General features: G+C 32.6%; 4 protein-coding genes across 5 annotated transcripts; 3 read left to right on the forward strand and 1 right to left on the reverse strand.

The window, feature by feature from the left end:
- Positions 1–5,637: 5,637 nt before the first annotated feature.
- Drep1 (DNA fragmentation factor-related protein 1) lies at positions 5,638–10,067 on the forward strand. The gene is made up of 3 exons (XM_073076658.1): positions 5,638–5,756; positions 5,951–6,559; positions 6,795–10,067. Exons 2-3 carry the CDS (start codon positions 6,081–6,083, stop codon positions 6,907–6,909), a joined length of 594 nt encoding a protein of 197 aa, XP_072932759.1. The 5' UTR covers positions 5,638–5,756; positions 5,951–6,080; the 3' UTR covers positions 6,910–10,067.
- Positions 10,068–10,660: 593 nt separating this feature from the next.
- On the reverse strand, positions 10,661–11,503 carry Ggamma1 (guanine nucleotide-binding protein subunit gamma-1). Its single transcript, XM_073076659.1, has 2 exons — positions 11,340–11,503; positions 10,661–11,248 (listed from the first exon to the last, which is right to left on the reverse strand). Exon 2 carries the CDS (start codon positions 11,159–11,161, stop codon positions 10,949–10,951), a length of 213 nt encoding a protein of 70 aa, XP_072932760.1. The 5' UTR covers positions 11,162–11,248; positions 11,340–11,503; the 3' UTR covers positions 10,661–10,948.
- Positions 11,504–11,771: 268 nt separating this feature from the next.
- Positions 11,772–14,235, forward strand: mgr (prefoldin subunit mgr). Of its 2 annotated transcripts, XM_073076661.1 has the most exons (5): positions 11,772–11,888; positions 12,061–12,167; positions 12,318–12,560; positions 13,381–13,535; positions 13,850–14,235. In XM_073076661.1, exons 2-5 carry the CDS (start codon positions 12,105–12,107, stop codon positions 13,935–13,937), a joined length of 549 nt encoding a protein of 182 aa, XP_072932762.1. In that variant the 5' UTR covers positions 11,772–11,888; positions 12,061–12,104; the 3' UTR covers positions 13,938–14,235. The 2 variants fall into 2 exon arrangements, with proteins under 2 accessions (XP_072932762.1, XP_072932761.1); XM_073076660.1 differs by lacking the exon at positions 11,772–11,888 and having other exon boundaries at positions 11,897–12,167.
- Positions 14,236–14,996: 761 nt separating this feature from the next.
- On the forward strand, positions 14,997–19,166 carry Ufl1 (UFM1 specific ligase 1). Its single transcript, XM_073076662.1, has 7 exons — positions 14,997–15,022; positions 15,252–15,347; positions 15,939–16,924; positions 17,000–17,435; positions 17,931–18,389; positions 18,627–18,838; positions 18,979–19,166. Exons 2-7 carry the CDS (start codon positions 15,265–15,267, stop codon positions 19,095–19,097), a joined length of 2,295 nt encoding a protein of 764 aa, XP_072932763.1. The 5' UTR covers positions 14,997–15,022; positions 15,252–15,264; the 3' UTR covers positions 19,098–19,166.
- Positions 19,167–19,253: the final 87 nt, after the last annotated feature.

Here is a 19,253-nt window from a genome sequence, read left to right on the forward strand (position 1 = left end):
CAGTCGCCTCAGATAGTACGAGTACATACATGGGTATACATAGGTATGTATAGAGTTTGAGGGCGTAATGAAGCGTACCTACATACTCGTTCAAATGGAATACCCGTGTAATTACTTGTACTTAGTGCGTGAATCCCGATCGCGATTATAGTGGGTATATCATATTATTATAGTTAATAGGTTAATACCGAACTGAACGACATGTCCAGAAGTGGAACATCATTTGGGTCACATCCAAAATTTGTAGTATCATTTTTTTCGTGTTATTATACAGAAGTATCAAAAGAACATGCTGTTTACTTAATGGTGGTGGTAAGTGGTCATGGTCATTTGTAATGAACAGCAAATAGAACAAGAATCCTACTTACTTGAGGTCAGCCACAGCTTTGCTACCCGTGAGGACGAAGTTGGAACGACTCATTTCATTACTATTACCATATGAAAATAATATATCATAATGGATTTAGAAATCTCTTTCGTAAATGACTTTAATTTTAGGAGAAACTTTATACGTATACTCGTGAGGCATTGGTTCGCTATATGAGTACGTTTTCTAATAGAGATCTAATATCCTTTGAAGGCACTCGAATATTGAAAAATATAATCCAAAGAGATTCTTACAGAATTTTATTTTTCAATATTCGAGCTAGTAACGTATTGGCTACGCTCAGAAGTATTCTTTATGGATTTAAAATATAGGTGGTGAGATCACTGCAATCGAAGCAACGAAGAGTCTAGAGGAAGGTCAAGGGAAGAATAGATAATAAGGCTGAAACAACAGCAACGCTTTAACACAAACATCTAACTTCACCACCCAAATCTAAATTTATCATTTAGATATCTGGTCGGGAAATGGAATCTGGATCTCACCGCGTTCCAGACTGGTATGGCTTGCAGATCGTTCAAACCAGCCTGGCAATCCGAGTGGTGGATTGAAGCTATGTAGTTACGCGGTGGTACAGGGTTTGTGTCGGCGGTATGACGGCATGCGAGCCATGCCATTTGCCGACACGCCTTATGAGACATACTACCTCCAAGACGTTTTAGAGATCGATCACATGAAAAGTGCTACAGTTTAATTTTCCTAAAAATATATATTTACATAGAAAAACATATATCCGTAAGAAACTGTGTAAATTTTTATTCAGTGTTGTCTCTACTCGGTCAGATAAAACTTTTGCAATTTTAAGTTCTATACTACCTAGGATATCAAAGTGCTACGACGTCCATAGTTTATTGTACAAGACAAGTAAAGACATTCCATCTGATGTTTGCGGACTTTTGGGTCAAGTGGTACCACCGTCAAAACGCATTTTTATTTTCTGGTTTGAAGCACTCCTGCGTTTAGGTGATATGGCTAACCGGCTGACATGCTAACCCTCAGTTCTCAGGAGTAGCAACGTATCTGTGATGGGCTTCAAGCAGAACTTATATAGAGTTGCTCACATATGTCGTTGGGTGACAGTGATCACTTGCTATCAGGTGGTCAGCTTTACTACATGTTCTTACTTGTACTAAGGAACTTGTTTAAAATCGTATAGTAAATATATCTGAATCCCGCTTTTGGTTTGTAGAGCTCAAATTAACTTCAAAGATTTTCAGTAGAGCTTCAATACCATTACAGACAATTCAATTCTAGTAGTTCCGTAAAGTAAATGTTAGGAGAACATTGAGCTAATTTAGATTTAACCTCGGGTACTCCTTACTTAACTCTGACTTACGTAATAAAACAAGTAGAATTCCTTGATGCGTATTTGATATTTGTTAATATCGTCTGTATCCATTATATATATTACAGCTGTTAAGGACATGCTTATATTGTCACTTGTAGAAAGCATATTATCTCTGTATATCTATAATGGAGAAGTCTAGATTAGGCACAACACTCGTCTCAATTTGTCGTCGTCTGTAGATGTAAACGAACCCCTTGAAACTTTAAAATGTAGAGTCATGTAGTGACTGCCTGGTATATTTACTATTTTTAAGTGGTTTCACTTTCCTTTAATCGACTTTACTGCTTATCCCGTCTTATACAAATATTTTATGTATTGTATTTGTTTTATGTATTGTAGTTGTAACATTGTACAATAGGTTTGTAATTTGTCTCGGCCCCGTATTCGTCCACTCTCACAATGGCCCGCAATATAAAGTAGTAATTGTGATGCACGAAATTGCAACAGTTACTATATATATTGTAGATACGTAAATGTGTGCAGTCGTCCACCCATAACTGTCCCACTTCCCACAGTTCCACAACCAAGCCCGGGTTTCCTTTCATAATGGGAAGGATCAGGCCATAGTCCACCTCGCTGGCCAAATGCATGCAGCGCTTAGCATTGTTGTTACGAATATTAGGTAGAAATCGGTGTTGCAGTGGTGCCACCAGAGTTGTACAACAGAGAATTCTACGGGTTCTATCTCTCTCTTCCTCCAAGACTTCTCTCCGAGTCTCCATCTGTGTCAACGGGACAATAATGTGTTGACGACAACAACAATTTACAATATAGAATAGCAAAATTGTAAATGCTTATCAGCAAATTAAAAAACATAAAAGCCATTTCGTTCTTACTTTTGTCTGCCTGTACGAGCTGTTCAAGACAGCTGAAGTAATTTTAACTTGACTTTTGGGAAGGTGAAAGACTTTATTTACAAAGTTACATAGGCAACTTTTGCCTCGAAAATATCAAGGATTCACGCTTGTATAATCCTCCGTCTGCGGTTTCTCGTTAAACTAAGACCGCATTAAAACTGCTACTATATTTTCTCGACTATTCTTAATAAACGTTTATTTATATTCACTCCTAATTAACACAGCGCACAGTAGATCTATACATAAGTCTGGAATATTCCTAAAAGCTTTAAAAATTTCACAAAGAGGGTGTAGCAAATCAGGCAATCCGAAATGTTCAGACTTATTGGACTTTTGGGACTACAACAACCTTTCTCATTCTCAGACGAGCCTTATGACCAGCAATAGGACAGTAATGGGTTGACGATGGATGCAAGTTCATATGAACTACGTTATGCAAGAATAATACTGTATCACTTACATCAGATAACTAGCAAAGTCAGAGTAGAATATATTACAGTCAAGGACATTTTGTATCAAAAAGTAATTTCACGTTGACTAGGTACAGCAGTTGAAGTGTAACTTGCAAAATGCATTCTGGTATAAGCAAGGGGAGAAGGGGAGAAAGGGTGCCTTATTGATCCCCACCCGTCGCGCCACGACATGACCGAACATGACCCTCAGCAAGGCTCGTCTACGACACCTGGCCAACTGATATCGTTTTTTTTATTACGCGTTCGTTGCCCTTCAATAACTTGACTATCACGAAGACGCAATTGTAGTTTTTATTGTACATTATATTTCTAAAAAAAATTAATTCTAAATTTAAACTATTATCATGGGAGTTAAAGAAGTTAAGGTAGTTTGACTGCAATTCTTTATAGCTTAGGAAAGTACGGAAAACATTCTGGGCTCTGTACCTACATTATCGCATCCGCAGAGTGGTCTCTTGCGAGTCTAAATTTTCAACCGTGTGTTGCAAAATGTATGCTTACATATTACATGCCTAAGATTCAAGGAATGCAAGGGGGAGCCCCTATTAAATATAACGAAAAATCTATATCCACTTTTTATATAAAATTTAATCACCTGATAAATAACAATCCTCGTCGTCTACGCATTCGCAACGCTACAAAAGTCATCAAAATTGATTCGATGGCAAAATTTAATTTGCACAATTTACTTACAAACCATGGTGTGTATCACTTTATTATTACTGATTTTTCAGTAAAGCAGTTGGATTTCTGTATGAAGTACTGTATATTATGAAATTGAAGAAGCAATAGGCTAGTCTAGTTTTAATGTTACCTATAAACTATAACGCAAAAATAAATGTAAGATAAGTAATCACGAGTACTGATCTTAATTTGTTCTCACGTATTGAGTACTATATAGGTATTAAGCCGACAAAAAATAATCTACTAGTAATTAGATTAATCGAATCTATAACATAACTATATGAGGGATTAGTAGATAAAGATTGAAGGTGGTAGAACCCTTTGTGGTTCGACTCCGGCGGCACCACCGCCACACCTCTTTCTGCCTCATAACAGCAGTGTTAGGCGCTGCTGTGTTCCGTTTTGGAGGGTGTGGTAAGGGAGACATACTTTTCCGAGGCGTTCCAGCTTAGTCCTCAGGGGTAGCGGCGCATCTGTGGCCGACCTCAGGTAGGATATCTAATCCTATCTGGGGTTCATTACAGATGTCCATGGGCGGCAGTAGTCACTTACCATCAGGTGGACTGGATGCTCGTCTGCTACTCCTATATTATAAAAAAAAAAAGATAATTTAGAATTAACGTAGTACCGACTTCGAAAAAAAGAGGAGGAATACAGAAATTCAATATGAATTTTGACGTAGAAATTAACATTAAATCGTTGGCTGAATCGACTTCCGCAAGAAGTCCATAATATGTAGGTGGAAACAAGATGATATTTTTTTATAATATTTAGTTTCACCCTATTTATTTATCACAATGGCTTACAAATATCAATTATGTTATAATTAAAAGGTTGTGTGGAATTCTTGTATAATAACTACTGTTGATAGACCTTAATATTATTAAAGCAAATTTGCTTCGCCGCGAGCTCGATTAAATGAAATTATCCATTCCATGCTTCATTGTTGCGCAAGCCGCGTTTTAATATTCTGCTTAATTCGAACATTTAGAGAGCTAAGATAATGTTGAGAATAGTGCAATATTCTTATTCTAGCATTTTATTTGAAGATAGTCTGTAAAATAAATAGGTACCTAAGTACCACCGTCATTGCGGCTACGGAACTTTAATGAACCCTTGACAAGGCTAGACAGAATTTTTAGGTAGTCTGCATCCTAACAGTGGGAACTGAGAACACTTGCTAGACGGTAGTTTATTATTTATGATAAAAGCTTTCCCTAGGAAAAAATACAGAAATTTGAGTTTGATATTAGTAAATTATTGAATAATGTATTAAATATGCAAGATGTAGCGTTTAAGTATTTATTATATGGAAAAGATATTTCTGCAAATTGCGAAAACACTTGTCTTTGATTTTTAAGGATTTGAGTAGCAAAGGAACATGCAGTCCGTCTGATGGTAAGGGGTCACTGACGCCTATAGAAGTCTTTAACCAGCTATATATAAACGAGTGATTCATATAGACCTGAAGCTGATCACAGAAGCGTTGTCACTCCTGAAGGCTAAGATGATCGCCTCATATGTCAAAGCATTCACAGTCCACGTTCTTCCAAAGAAACGTATAACCGCTTTACGCAAAAAATGGCGGTGGTACCTTTCCATTAAAACCATATCGGTTACTCACTTTGGGTTCTTGGAGCTTTTGTTTCTATTTAAACTATTTGTAGGTTTCTTTTCCCAGCCTACATTTTCATTTATTAAGTACCTACGACTATAAATATTTAGAAATCTTAAAAAAACATTCAGGAATTAACATTAATGAACATGAAAAACAGATTTTTATTTTAATGTAAATAATGTAGTGCGTGTTTAATTAATCAGAAGCCGCTGATTACGGAGCACGCCGTATGACCATTAGAGCGGCGCACGGCGCCGGCGAGTTGGAGTCTGCTGAAGCTGTATTCGTATTCAGTACTACGCTCTAGCTAGAGGCAGTCGTCTCGCTGTTTCAGAATCAGTTCTTTCGTTTTCATGTTTCTAGTCGATTAGTCCCTGTGAATTTATGCAAAGTGAGTGAATTGAAAATATAAATTGTAGTTATATTAATTTTCTCCTTTATTAATATGAGAAAATAGTATTATTTATTTACAAAAAATAAAAATCAACTCAATTATTAGTAATTATTGCATGTGGCAATAATACGAAAAGTGTCAAAATTTCAGTAATCTTTTATTTTTAATCTATGGCTTTTCTTTTCTTTCAGTCTCGAACCGTGTTGAGAGTTTACAAGTGTGTTATTAAAATATAATGGTCATTGGGTGAGCCACAGTATTAGTATAAAGAAACGTCCTTTGCTGTAAATTAAAAACTCTTTGATATATATTTGATAAATAATGGAGAACGATATTAACAAACCATACAAAATTTGTGACGTTAATCGAGACAAAAAGAAGGGTATTGTTGCTTCGTCTCTGGAGGATTTGCTTGCTAAAGCACCAGAGAAGCTGGGTTTGCCGACTGAGCACTTGACGGTGGTGCTGGAATGTGACGGTACTGAAGTGGACGACGAGGAATATTTTTCAACCCTAGACCCTGATACATCTCTCATGATTTTGCACGGTAATGAAAAATGGGCACCAAATATGCCGAAATGTCAAGTATCCTTAGATCAGACGGATGAGGTGGCGCTCGGAGACAAAGTCCAAGTGGCTAACCTAGTAGGACGATTGCAACACAACCTGTGTCACATTTCACTTCTTGGTGGTCAAGACTTGGAACTCCTGTCGGACATGGATCCTGATAGCCTGGCTGATATTGTGACGGATAGAGACAATAGAATAATCCTAGAGCACATCAAGGAAGCTTCTGGAAGGTAATAATAATATTTAAGTTTTGTTGTAGTCAAAGCATTTTTTATTATATTTACAAAATAAAAATGATTGTTACAGATTTTTTTACAAAATAAAAATGATTGTTACATATTTTTTACAAAATAAAAATGATTGTTATTGTTACAGATTTTTTTACAAAATAAAGATGATTGTTACATATTTTTTTTAACAGATAATATCTAAGTTTGTAATGCATTATTTTTTTATAATTTTCAGAATATTGCTAGAAAAACGGCAAGCTCAAGATGCTATGGAATTATTAAAGCTATACCATCAGAGTGTAGCCAATGGAACTGAGGATGTCTCTCCGCCGAGCCAGGAAAGAGTCTAGGATGGAATCAAGTATTAAAATTTATTCAATATTCTATTTATCAAACCCTCAATTCATTTTTAAGGGATGGAACGTCTCAAAAGTTTACAAAGCGCCTTTGTTGGCATTGATAAGAGTTAGTCGATTATGTATAAAACTAGCCATGCATCTACTAAATGTTGTGCAGTTATTATTTAAAAAATGTAAAGATAGTGCATGGACATCTATCTTTTGTATGCAATCTGGAATACCTACAAAGTCCTTCATTTAAAAAGAAATGAGTGTAGGCCAGTAATAAAGATGTCTCAATTTGTAACCTAAATGATTAAAATCAAAAAGTATTCAGTGTTGTTCTATTGTAACTAAATGTAAAAGAATGTAATTAAAAGTATTTACTTTCTCATGTGTATTGGTCTGTCATATGTATGAATGATAAATTAAATCACAAATCAGAAAGCATGTCACTTATGATCGTTAATACTTTTGAATTCTAATAATTTAGGTTACCAATTTATACTTACTTTATATTACTGGAAGCCAAAACTCTTTTTTTTTTCAAAATGGCCATTTTGTAGGTATTCTAAAAGATAGATGTCTTATTAACATTTATTGTCTCCTTTGAAAGTAAGAAGTAAGGTAAGTTGATAACACAATTAAATATAATACACCAAGCAATTGAGGCCTTGTTCAAGGAATACAGAATTTATATTTATTATTTACTTATTGGTAGAATTGCCATTTATAAATTATACAATGTGTATTATCCTCGCTAAACCTATAATATTATGCTATAACATGTCCCTTTTTTAAATAGTGTTAATTAAATTAAACCTGTATAAGTAAATATTATAAAAAACTAGTAATTTATCTTCTTGCACCATAATTATTGTAATGTACTTTGTTAGATATACTCAGTATCAATTGTTTTATGTATTTTTTATATTTTTTTAACCTGTATAAAGTGACATTATTATGTTGAATTGAGATGTTAGATCTGTAAGGAGCTAATCTTATGAATATGAGCTAAATTTGAAACATATTTGTGTGAGTACTTGATAAAGTAGTTTTAAAATGTATGCTATAATGTCAACAATGTCTTGTAAAAAACCTGCTACAGATAGCACAATTTAAAAGTGAATCTCAGTAAGGTAAGGTAAATGAGATAAAAGAGCAAACAAGTAAAAGTTAAAATCTGTATTATTATTGAAATTTTGCTATTTAAGCTTCTATTGAGTAATAATGAAATGCTTTAATAAATCTTGCTACTACTTAACTCAGAAAAATATATTTGGCCTTTTTTTGTAATGTATAATTGCCCAACATCAACAGCAATGTATCTTATAACTCTATAATTTATTGGTTTTGTAGTTCGTCCTGGAAAATTGTGTTACCTGTAGATGGTATAATATCATAACTTTAGCACACAGTGTCTTGTTAATTGTGGAACCTGAGTTGCTTTCTAAGATCTGGTTATGTATTATAAATACTAAGTTTGTCGATTCATGCAACTACAGATAAATATTCTAAGTAAAGTAATATTCATGAATGTTTGGTGTACATATATTATAAAGAACTGAATTAACAACAGTCATCAGTTCTGAATACAGGAAAATAATAATGATTATGGTTTTTTAATTATATAATCTTCAGTCTTTGTTAGAAATATTATGTTTTGGTTCTGTTTCCATAACTATAGAACATGTGGCATAAAATAAATTCTTGTTTAGTATCTATAGCTTAATATGTAATTTTATGATTTGGCATTAACACAATGATATTTACTGTAAGAATCTCTTTCTTTAAAGTTAAATCTGTAAAAAATTTACCAACACAAGAATTAATATCATGAATAAGAATGAGCTACTATGTTGTAGTTCCTTCTAGGTTTATTATTATAGCGACATAATGGTATCTGTATTAAAAGACATAATATATTTTACAACCAAGCTGCCATTAAATAGAAATATTTGAATGTGAAAATAATAATTACATCCATTACATTCAAATAATAATCATACATATTTAATAGTGTTTTAATAATATTGGATCTGACAATAGATATGCTAGATAATAAGCACGCTCAGATTTTGTATTTCAATCTATTATATATCATTCTTTCCAATTGTTTTGCTGTTTTTGTAAACTTTTGAGAGATAAATTGCTACAAGGTTGATAATCAACATCAATTTAAAAGACTGATAGTTGGTAAATTTATTTTTTTTATATAGTTTTACCCCTAGAGTAAGATTTATTGATTTAATTCCAAATTTGCTCAAACAATTTATAAATATAAATAAGTTTTACCTATGTTTAACTCCACTGCCATATATCAAAAGTAAGAACCCATACCTACTCATTATTGATTAAGATAAGTGAAATGTAGGAATTGCTTGTTCTGAAACATAAGATTACTTCATTGAAACTTCAATACATATATTTCCATACAATAGTGCTTCTGTTTGATTCTAAGAATGTGTATTATGTAGGTTCTTATCAACTAATTAAAATTAAATTCATTCAATACTATGCAATAATGCATAATCTTTACACGTAATATCCATATTTTTTTTATTGTAGTGATAATGTCCATTTTTAATAAATAAATACTGCACATTGTAAGCACCATCAAAAATTTTACTTTTTCAATTAAAAAAATTTAATCACTTCAATCATATGTACATACATACATTTTTGTATAAATTGCTTCAAATCATTGTCATAAGCAATGTAAGAAAAAAAAGTTACTGTAATTGCATTAATGATTAATAAATTAATATGCCTATCTGCGATTGCACATCATCCACAATCAGCCTTAAAGAATAGAAAAAATAACTAAATGATAAGTATTAAGGACTTATATCATGCATAAACAACAATAAAAATGTATTTGAATTAACTAATTAGAACAACCCCATACAATTTGTAGGTAAAAGAATTTGCCTAAGTAACATTGCTTGTACCTTTTTTGTTTTGAACTACTACTTTATAGAAAAAAGCAGATAAATAATAAATTCATCAATATTACAAGAATTTTAGAAAGCTTTTAATTATAAAATGTATAGATATTCTATTTATTTCAGTAGATGAAAGTGGCATTTGATTTTGTAATATCCTAATGTGGAATTGATGAAATGTAGAAACATTTTTTTTCACTGCACAAATAAAATGTTTAGCAAAAATTGTCTTTTAATTTATGTCAATGTCTTCCTTAAAACTTAATTCCAACATTAAATGCAAAAAACTTGTATGCTAGTCAATCAGAGCATTAAATATGTTGTTGTTGTTACTTTTATTGACATAATAACCAATATGAAATAGTCCTAGATTATTGACATCTAAATTGACTTGCATAATTACTGTGATAGGCATTATTCCTCATCTGCTCTGAATATAGAAATAAATTGCATCGCCATAGCAAATTGAATGACTACACCTGCTCGCAACAACCTCAAGAGCAGACTAGCAGTTTGGTGTGGACTATAATGACCTTATATCTGCTTTACAGCAGTGTTCATGTATTAGCATTGTGGTATATTATATGACTCGTGACACAGTACAAATATCCTTATACTGTGCTCATGATGTCTTAATAGGGTTGGTTATAAAATGAGAAAATCTAGAGTTTAAATTACAGCAACTATTTAATGACATCTGGATTTCAATCACCCTAGTTTTTTTCCTACAAAGCAGGAGTTTTGTACCAGGCTTGGAGAGTTTAAGTCATAATCTATCATATACACCCAGTTTAACCCAATGGAATGAAATTGCAAAGTGTAGCTTTATAAATTTATTTCGACTGATTCATACATAGATAGCTTAATTAAACTATAAAACTCATTAAAGAGCCATTAAATAATATACATAGATCCAAAAGATTTTCCAAAATTGTAGTGCCAAGTGTTATAACCAGATTTTACAGTATTTATTTCTAAAGATCAATTCTCATTATAGAAAGCGTGATATTACTTTATGACAATACAAGCGACAGTACGTGTTAACTGACTCACATTGTTATGAAAAAGGAAACGAAAACATTCGGAAAATCACATTAATAAATAATTTAAAGGACAGTGCAGGAACTCTTTTCACGGAAAGGGTTTACTTTCTGGCTAGAGAAGCCAACGAGTAAGCAATCTTCTTGTTCATGTTCGGTGATATATCGCACAATGTCCGCGACTGCTACGGACACGGGAACGCGCTTGATACCCGCTTCTCGGCGCAGCTGTTCTGTCACAGCGCGCTGCTGTTGTAAGGTCGAAACCATCATATCCATAACGGCAGTGTCTGATAGGCCTATGTTGGAAGCAAACCGAACAACCAAGTAGGGAAGAAACAGGGCGTAGCCGCACGATACGTACGTCTGTAAACAAAATTATAATATTTGCTTAGAATCCACTAACACTAATAATTATTTCACGTAAAAACACAATAAATTTAACCTATACACTTACAAATAAAGGGAAAGTAGCAGTAATTAACGATAAAACGGATTAATAGAGTACAATTATTGTGCGGAATACAATGAAATCATCTATCTATTCGCCTTGATTTGATATGTCAGTGGTTAATTTGACGTTTGTGATTTGACAGTGACACTATGTAGTGCTGCCCTTAGTAAGAACTGAGTGTCTTTATATTATACTAAAAGTAAACGTATTTTCCTCCTAGAAAAGGTTTACTGTAAACCTCGTCTAGAAGGAAAATAATACTCTTTGAGTTATTTGGGAATATTGATTAAATCATCTAAAATGGCTACACCAAAGAGTATACCTATATAGATGCTCTCTATGGTTTTCAATTGACGCATTCTATTCTATATTTTAACAAAAAATAATAATATTATAACTCATAAATTATATATTATTTTGTATTCTTGAATAAGGTATACTAATATTTTTAATATATTTTTTATACACTGGATGTATGGTATTATAACTTATGTTACGAGTGACTTTTATAATAAAAACTATAGAATGGTGAACAAAAAATAAAATTGACAGGTATAACATAAAATAAAATTAGCTTTTTCTTTTTCCTTTTTACAGTTTTTATAAAATAGAATAAGTTTTATTATTATTTTTTTCGTTATTTATTCGTTCCTACGGTGTATTATGATATTTGAAACATATCTTTCTTTTGTAGTATCCACATAAACGCATGTAATTTTAACAGGTGCCGCTTACAGTGTCGATTTCACACAGCCAAATTTATCGAAAATGGAAGGAGATGGCGCTGAAAATTCCAAATCTTTTTCAGGGATACCTGAAGCCGTATTTGTAGTAAGTTTGTTAGTTCTTCTTTCAAAATACATTTACATTTAAGGTTACTTTTCTGCTTTTAGTGCTTCTATTATCTGATATAATTTTCTTTCTTTCTCTCTATAACAAAAAAAAATCTTATTATATATTCCATTATTCTTTGGTTAACAGGATAACGTTGATGAGTTTATGAGTCTCCCAGACAATGCTGGTGGAGTGGACAAAGTACTAAGGCGACTTGATGAGCAACATGGAAAGTATAAGTTTATGGAGTATACATTAGCCACAAAACGCAGACGTCTACGGCAACAAATACCCGACTTAGCTAGGTCCTTAGAAATGATTGAGAAATTAAAAGCCCAAAAAGACATAATGGAAACCCAGTTTCTGCTCAGCGATCAAGTGTTTGTAAAGGTAATTGGTGTTTTAACCATTAATTTATATAATTATCATTATTTTTGTATATTATGTGACAAAATGTAAATGCTTACATAAGCATTCCAACTTCTTATCAACCACGAACATTTTGTATTCAAAATTTTAAGGAATAACTTAAATGTTAATCCGCACTGATTATGACCAAAACAAAACTGAGTAATTAATTTTTTAAATTATCTATTTCCCTACCTGGAATCCAACAAGTTCAAATATAAATCCTGTATTGTTGTATCACTTAAAAGATCTTATCGTATATACCAACTTTTTCAAATATACTTGAAAAATTCCAAATCTACTTATAACTAAATCCTATACCCATGTATTTCTATAGTCACTCAACATCAGGTGCATGTTACAACTTTCTGTTTCCTAAAAGTACAGTAATACCTTGGACTTACACAATTGGTGGGACCGAGTGATAACCGCGTAAGTCGAATGCGAATTCAACTAAGAACTTCAGACTTACGTGAGTAAGTCGAGGTATGCATGTACATACCATCATATGGTATGATTTCCATTGTGTTGACTTTGTGCAACAAATAAAAATGTTTACATAAATAATTGTAGGGTTAGTAAGCTTATTTTTCATAATCGGGAATTGTTAGACACTTAAACCATAGGAGAATCGACGAGATTTGAAAATCGCGTAACTCCGAATTCGCGTAAGTCGGGGTATAACTGTATACAATTGGTTGATATTTTTATGCCACACATTGTTAATTGTAAGATCTTTTGTTGTTTTTAGAAAGTAAATGTGAAAGATATAATGTATTCATCAGTTTCATATGTTTTACAGGCAAATGTCCCACCTACACAAACGGTATACTTATGGCTCGGAGCAAATGTAATGTTAGAATACTCGTTAGATGATGCTGAGAAACTACTTACAACCAACATGGCCACTGCTAAGAAAAACTTGTCCTGTGTAGAACATGACTTAGACTTCTTAAGGTAATGTATAGTAACTATTATATGGATTCATCCTTCATTAAAGAAATTAAGCCCAAGGGAAAGGAATTCATATTAATTAGGGGCTTGTTACTGGAATACCCCTTGAGTTATTTTAACAATTTATTGTGTATTTTTAGTAATAAAAGCTAACATTATAAGCAAAGATATGCCTTGAGTTACAATATTATTCATATGTAAAGTCCACACAAATCTATACTTTAACATTTTTTTATACAAATAACTTATTTTCCTATTTATTTAAAAAGAGTATTGAAAACAAATAGTCTATTATATTATATTCTTTTATATTTCAGAGACCAATGGACTACAACAGAAGTTAATATGGCTAGAGTGTATAACTGGGATGTAAAGAAGCGGCAAGCTGCAAAAGTATCCAGTTAATCTTTAATTCTTTAGTTACTGTATAACTTAATGGTTTATGTAATTTTTATACATATATTATGATATGTTTCATTTAACAATTAATTGAGTTATATTGATTTAATTCTTCAGTAAAAAACTAAACAAGTGCCTATTGTCTTATGTTTACAACAAGAAGCTCCCAAAAATACTAGTTTTATCACGCATTTGTAACATTATTTACCGCTTGAAGCAATTGTTTTAATACATTCAGAAAGTATTTGTTTGCTTGGCTTGTAATTTATTTAAATATAAAATGTATTAAATAATTACAGTTGCACTTTAGTTTTTTATAAGATGTTTATACCTATCCCTATCATATTTTTATAAGTATGTACTTCTTACATAAACGACAGAAATTGAAAAAGTAAAGCTATATCCTAATTTGTGGGGTCGCAACTCTTGTGTTTAAGTGAACTGCCCAAAGAATAAATAAACAAACGGAGATACTACAAACCTACCTACGTAATCTGACATTTTTTAATGATTAAGTATAAGCCAATAATGTAAACTATCTATGTAGAACGGCGGTCGGCAAACTTTTGGCAACACAAAAACTGTGAAATTAAAAAAAAAAAAAAACTAAAAGCTTTTGGACATTCCAGTACTAATCTATGTCCAGTATTAATAATTTAAATTTGGATATTTTGTGTTAAACTAAATAAAAAGTATGTTTATTGACTGGTTGATTATTCAATGGCCAATGTTTTTTTCATTGGTGTCCCTGTTTTTTGCGGAGGGCCTATAATCTATATGCAATTGTTTGGTCCTGAAAACTTTTTTTGTCGATTATTTCTTTGTTTCTATAATATGTATGATGTATATGGCAAAGAGTATAGAAACCTATATGTAGGTATATAGTTTTTTAAAGTTGGCAATACAGACTGTGACTTGTGCTGTGACGTTGTCAATTTGTCTATTCTGTCATCTGTCACTACTGTCTAACTAAAGAGGTGAATGTTGAATGAAATATTGATTTCGTGATTTGATGTGGAATAGTGAAATTCTGGATTAGACTTCGTATATCTCATTGAAGAACCGTACAGCCGTACACGTACGCACTACAGGTAGGGTATTTTGTTTCGTTTTATGCGTTATTCAGTAAAAAAAAGTTTAAGTAGTTAATTGTTCAAGATAGAAAGGATCTGATATCAAATATTTATTAGCGGTAGTTTTGTGAACAAGATTGAAAGTGAATTTTTATCCATCAATTTGTTTAGAGTTCTTGAATTTGAGTAGAAATTTGCATGAAACATTATTGTATACGTTTATCGATTTTTTTCTATATTTTTACAGTAAAGTGTCAAAGATGGCTCCTTCAACAGATTGGGATGAAATAAAACGTCTAGCGGCTGATTTTCAAAAAGCTCAACTTAGTTCCACCGCTCAAAGGTCTGTAGATTTAAGCTACATCATATTTTTTATATAATATAGGAGTAGCAGACGAGCATGCAGTCTACCTGATGTTAAGAGGCTACTGCCGGCCATGGACATCTGTAATCAACCCCAGATAGGATTAGATATTCCTGCCTGAGGTTGGCCACAGACATACCGCTATTCCTGAGGACTAAGCAGGAACGCCTCGAAAAGGTATGTCTCCGTCACCACACCCTTCATACCAGAACACATCAGCGTTTAACACTGCTGTTATGAGTCAGAAATATGTACGATATGTTATTATTACCACACTTTCATTAGCGTGACCTGTATGTACGTAACGGAATTTTGGAACTCAATTTTTACCCACTATGAATGGTCCGATTAATTTAAAATTTTGAACACTTATGAAGACCAATGATAATACACAATTTTAATGATTATATCCCATTCACCGCATTAGGATTGTCAGGAATCAGGATTAACTATATTCCTTGTGCGTATTTAGTGGCTTTTAGTTTTTAAACTATAATTATTATTGTTTATTAATTTATTTATGTACAAGAATTATATATTTTCTTATTGGTAACTTTAATTACTTTTTAGATTGTCAGAGAGAAACTGTGTTGAAATTGTCACCAAGCTTATTGAACTTAAATTAATAGATGTCATTTTTACCACCGATGGTAAAGAATATTTGACTCCTCAGCAGCTTGTGAGGGAAATAAAAGATGAATTATATGTAAGAGGAGGCCGTGTTAACACTGTCGATCTGGCAAAGGAGTTGAATGTTGACTTAAATCAAATCAACACTAATATTTCAGAAATAACAAGGGCAAAAGATGTACAGTTAGTTTCTGGATATTTGATAGCTCACTATTATCTAGAAAAAATTGCCAGAGAAATAAACGAGAAATTGCAACTCCAGGGACAGATTTCTGTCGGAGAACTAACCTTGCAATATGATTTGCCTGCAGAACTGCTGCAACACAGTGTACTGGAGAAATATTTGGATAAAATTATTATTGCAAAACAAGACCCATCCGAGCCTCGAACCTTCTATACAGAAGAGTATATTATGAGAACAAAAGCTAAGATTCGCGGTGCTCTCATGGGACTGTTGAAACCTACTCCCATAAGTGTGATTATTTCTCACTGTAATTTAGCTGAAAGATTATTTTTATCACTGTTTGATCAATTGAATGCGCCGGGTGTGCTGACAGGTCGTCAGTCCGGAGCTCTTTATGTGCCATCATGTTACACTAAATCTCAAAGTGAATGGGTTATGAATTTCTACAAGCAAAATAACTACCTTGAATATGATGCTTTGTCACGTTTAGGGTTGTCTGATCCCAAGGGTTATGTTAAGAGAGTTCTACCCAATGAAGACTTGACTTTCCTTAGCAGCTGTGTCATTGGTGCACAAATAAAGCAGCAGTTGGAGACAGCTTTGGAAGAGTGCATAGCATCTAAGAGCTACTTAGATGTTGTAAACTCATTGCCTTCAGTCCTGTCAGATGTTGACATTCAAAATATGCTTGATGCTCTATTGAAAAATAATTCCAGGTCTATCATTCTTTTTGAAAATACAGGTCAGACAATTTTTATACCACTTAAATAGTAATGTGTTTAATTAATTTTTTCAGCATATTAATGAGTACTTACAGTTTTCAGCAACCAGTATATTGAGGAGTTGAAACAATCATGCATGCCAGTGGTAAATAAAAAGGCTGAAGCAGTAGTGAAATCTGGTAAATACCAACAATTTTGTGTGGAAAAACAACTTGTTAAAAATGAAGCGACAAGTGCTCATGTTGATCATAAAGCTGAAAGGCGCGAAGAACGTAGGCGAAAGGCAGCCTCTGGTAAAGGTGGTGGAGGCACTCAAGGTCGGGAAACTAAGACGAAGGCTGTAAAGAAACATCCCAGATCAAAACAAGTTGCCAATGATTCTGATTCTGATGAAGCAACTAATGTACACAAAAAACAAGACTCAAATTTGGAAATTATCACAGTTGAGGACATTGAAAATATTATAAAGGATACCTTAGAAAATGAAGGTCTTGAAGACTTACAAACCCCAATTGCTGAATACCTTCAAGGGTATGTTATTCTTGTTAATTATTTTATACTTGTTGCATATGTAGGCAAATTAATTCAATTAACAATGTATATAATGTAAAATGTCTTAAACCACATTTTACATTAGATAGATGAGCACCATAAATGTATTGTGGTGGGTAGTGGCACTTTTAGCTGTTTGTATATGAAAAAGTGTATTATATATCATCATTTAAGTTTATATAGACCACACACGATTCTCTATGTAATCTGAAGCAGCTGTTCTTGACTAGTAAATGCAAATGACACAGCCATTTTGCACTTTGTTTTTATAAATTGTATGTAGGGGTTATATAAAATTTAATGGTCTCTGCAATAATAACTAAATGAACGCAAGTAGGTATGTTGTACTATCTTAGGTTTGACACCAGACTTTCAAGTTTTAATGCTGCAAAGTCCCTGTAACTTAACGTAAGCATTAAATTTCATTAATATACAACTGCCTATGTTCCTCATATTATTTTTTATATTTTACAGATCTCTCAATCAAGCTGCTCTGATCATTGCAAAAGACATTGTGGACAAACAATTGCAAGATGCTAGTCAGAACAGGAAGCAGACTCATTCATCAGCACAAGATCATGTCAATGTGTTGGTTAATGATATAAAGTTATATGAAAAAGGTCTCAAGAGTTTTCCAAGTGAATTACAACCAAATTTTATCAAGTATCTCTTGAAGACATTTGGAGGTGATGTACTCGCTGAATTCTGCAAGTATGCAGCCAGCCAATGCAATGTGTCTGTGCAAGTAGATGTATTATCTGTTGAACAGAGAAATAAGATTATAAATGATCTATCGGAAGAATATACGAAGCCTCTGCGGGCATTAAATGCAACATTATCAGAACAAAACATGGATTTGTTCTATCAAGCTGTGGATGTCTGCCTTTCAGAATGTGGTATGATTTTAAAGAAGGTTGATAAAAAGAAAGACAAGTAAGTGTTCATTCATTATCCTGATCCATCTGATTTAGTACAAAACTATTTACTACAACTACCAGGTATCATTTTGCCTGCTTTTAACAAAATAAAGTACTGTTAAACCTATGAATAATAATAATAAATAAACCTATTCATAATATTGTAAAACATGATGAATTATAATTATTATGATGGTAATATAGGTACTTTATGATTTAACTTTAACATTACATATACTTTTTTATTTTTCAGGCTTCTAATTCTGAACCATAGAGAAAAGTTAATAAGCGAGTTGGAACTCTGTGATGACCCAGCACTTGTATTGCATTTGGCAGTATTGGCAATATTTACTATTCTCAATCAGAACATGCTTCATGCTTCGGGAAGGCTGGTCCCAACCATCATAACTTATTTGAAAACTCAACTCAAAGATGAAGACTTTGTTAATCTTCAACAATATCATGGTAAGGTTTGCTTCTTTTTTGTATACGTTTTGCAGTCAAGTTCTAATCTATTATACCAAGAAATATTACTATGAAATTTTGTATTATGATTTCCAATATAACAAACTATAACAAATATATTCTATTAATTCCATTTACAGAATTAGTTGCCAAGTATCTGATGTCTTCAGAAGAAGAGAAGCTGGAAATTGAAGTAATGCTTAAAGAAGAAATGCCCAAAATTAAGAATATGGTGCAAGAAATTAAGAAATATAAGTAAAATATTTATAAGAAAAATTGATAATTTTTCTGCTTGTGTTGTATATTCCAATAAACAATTCTACTCATATCTAGCATTTTTACTTTGAATCGCTTGTGAATGATATATTGTAAAATTTGCAAGCCTTAAGATCAAATTTTAACTAATAATATTATA

Source organism: Epargyreus clarus, unplaced genomic scaffold (assembly GCF_041222505.1).
Source record: "Epargyreus clarus isolate Ecla_fem2 unplaced genomic scaffold, WU_Ecla_fem_2.2 ptg000009l, whole genome shotgun sequence".
In the NCBI taxonomy this organism is placed as follows: Eukaryota; Metazoa; Arthropoda; class Insecta; order Lepidoptera; family Hesperiidae; genus Epargyreus; species Epargyreus clarus.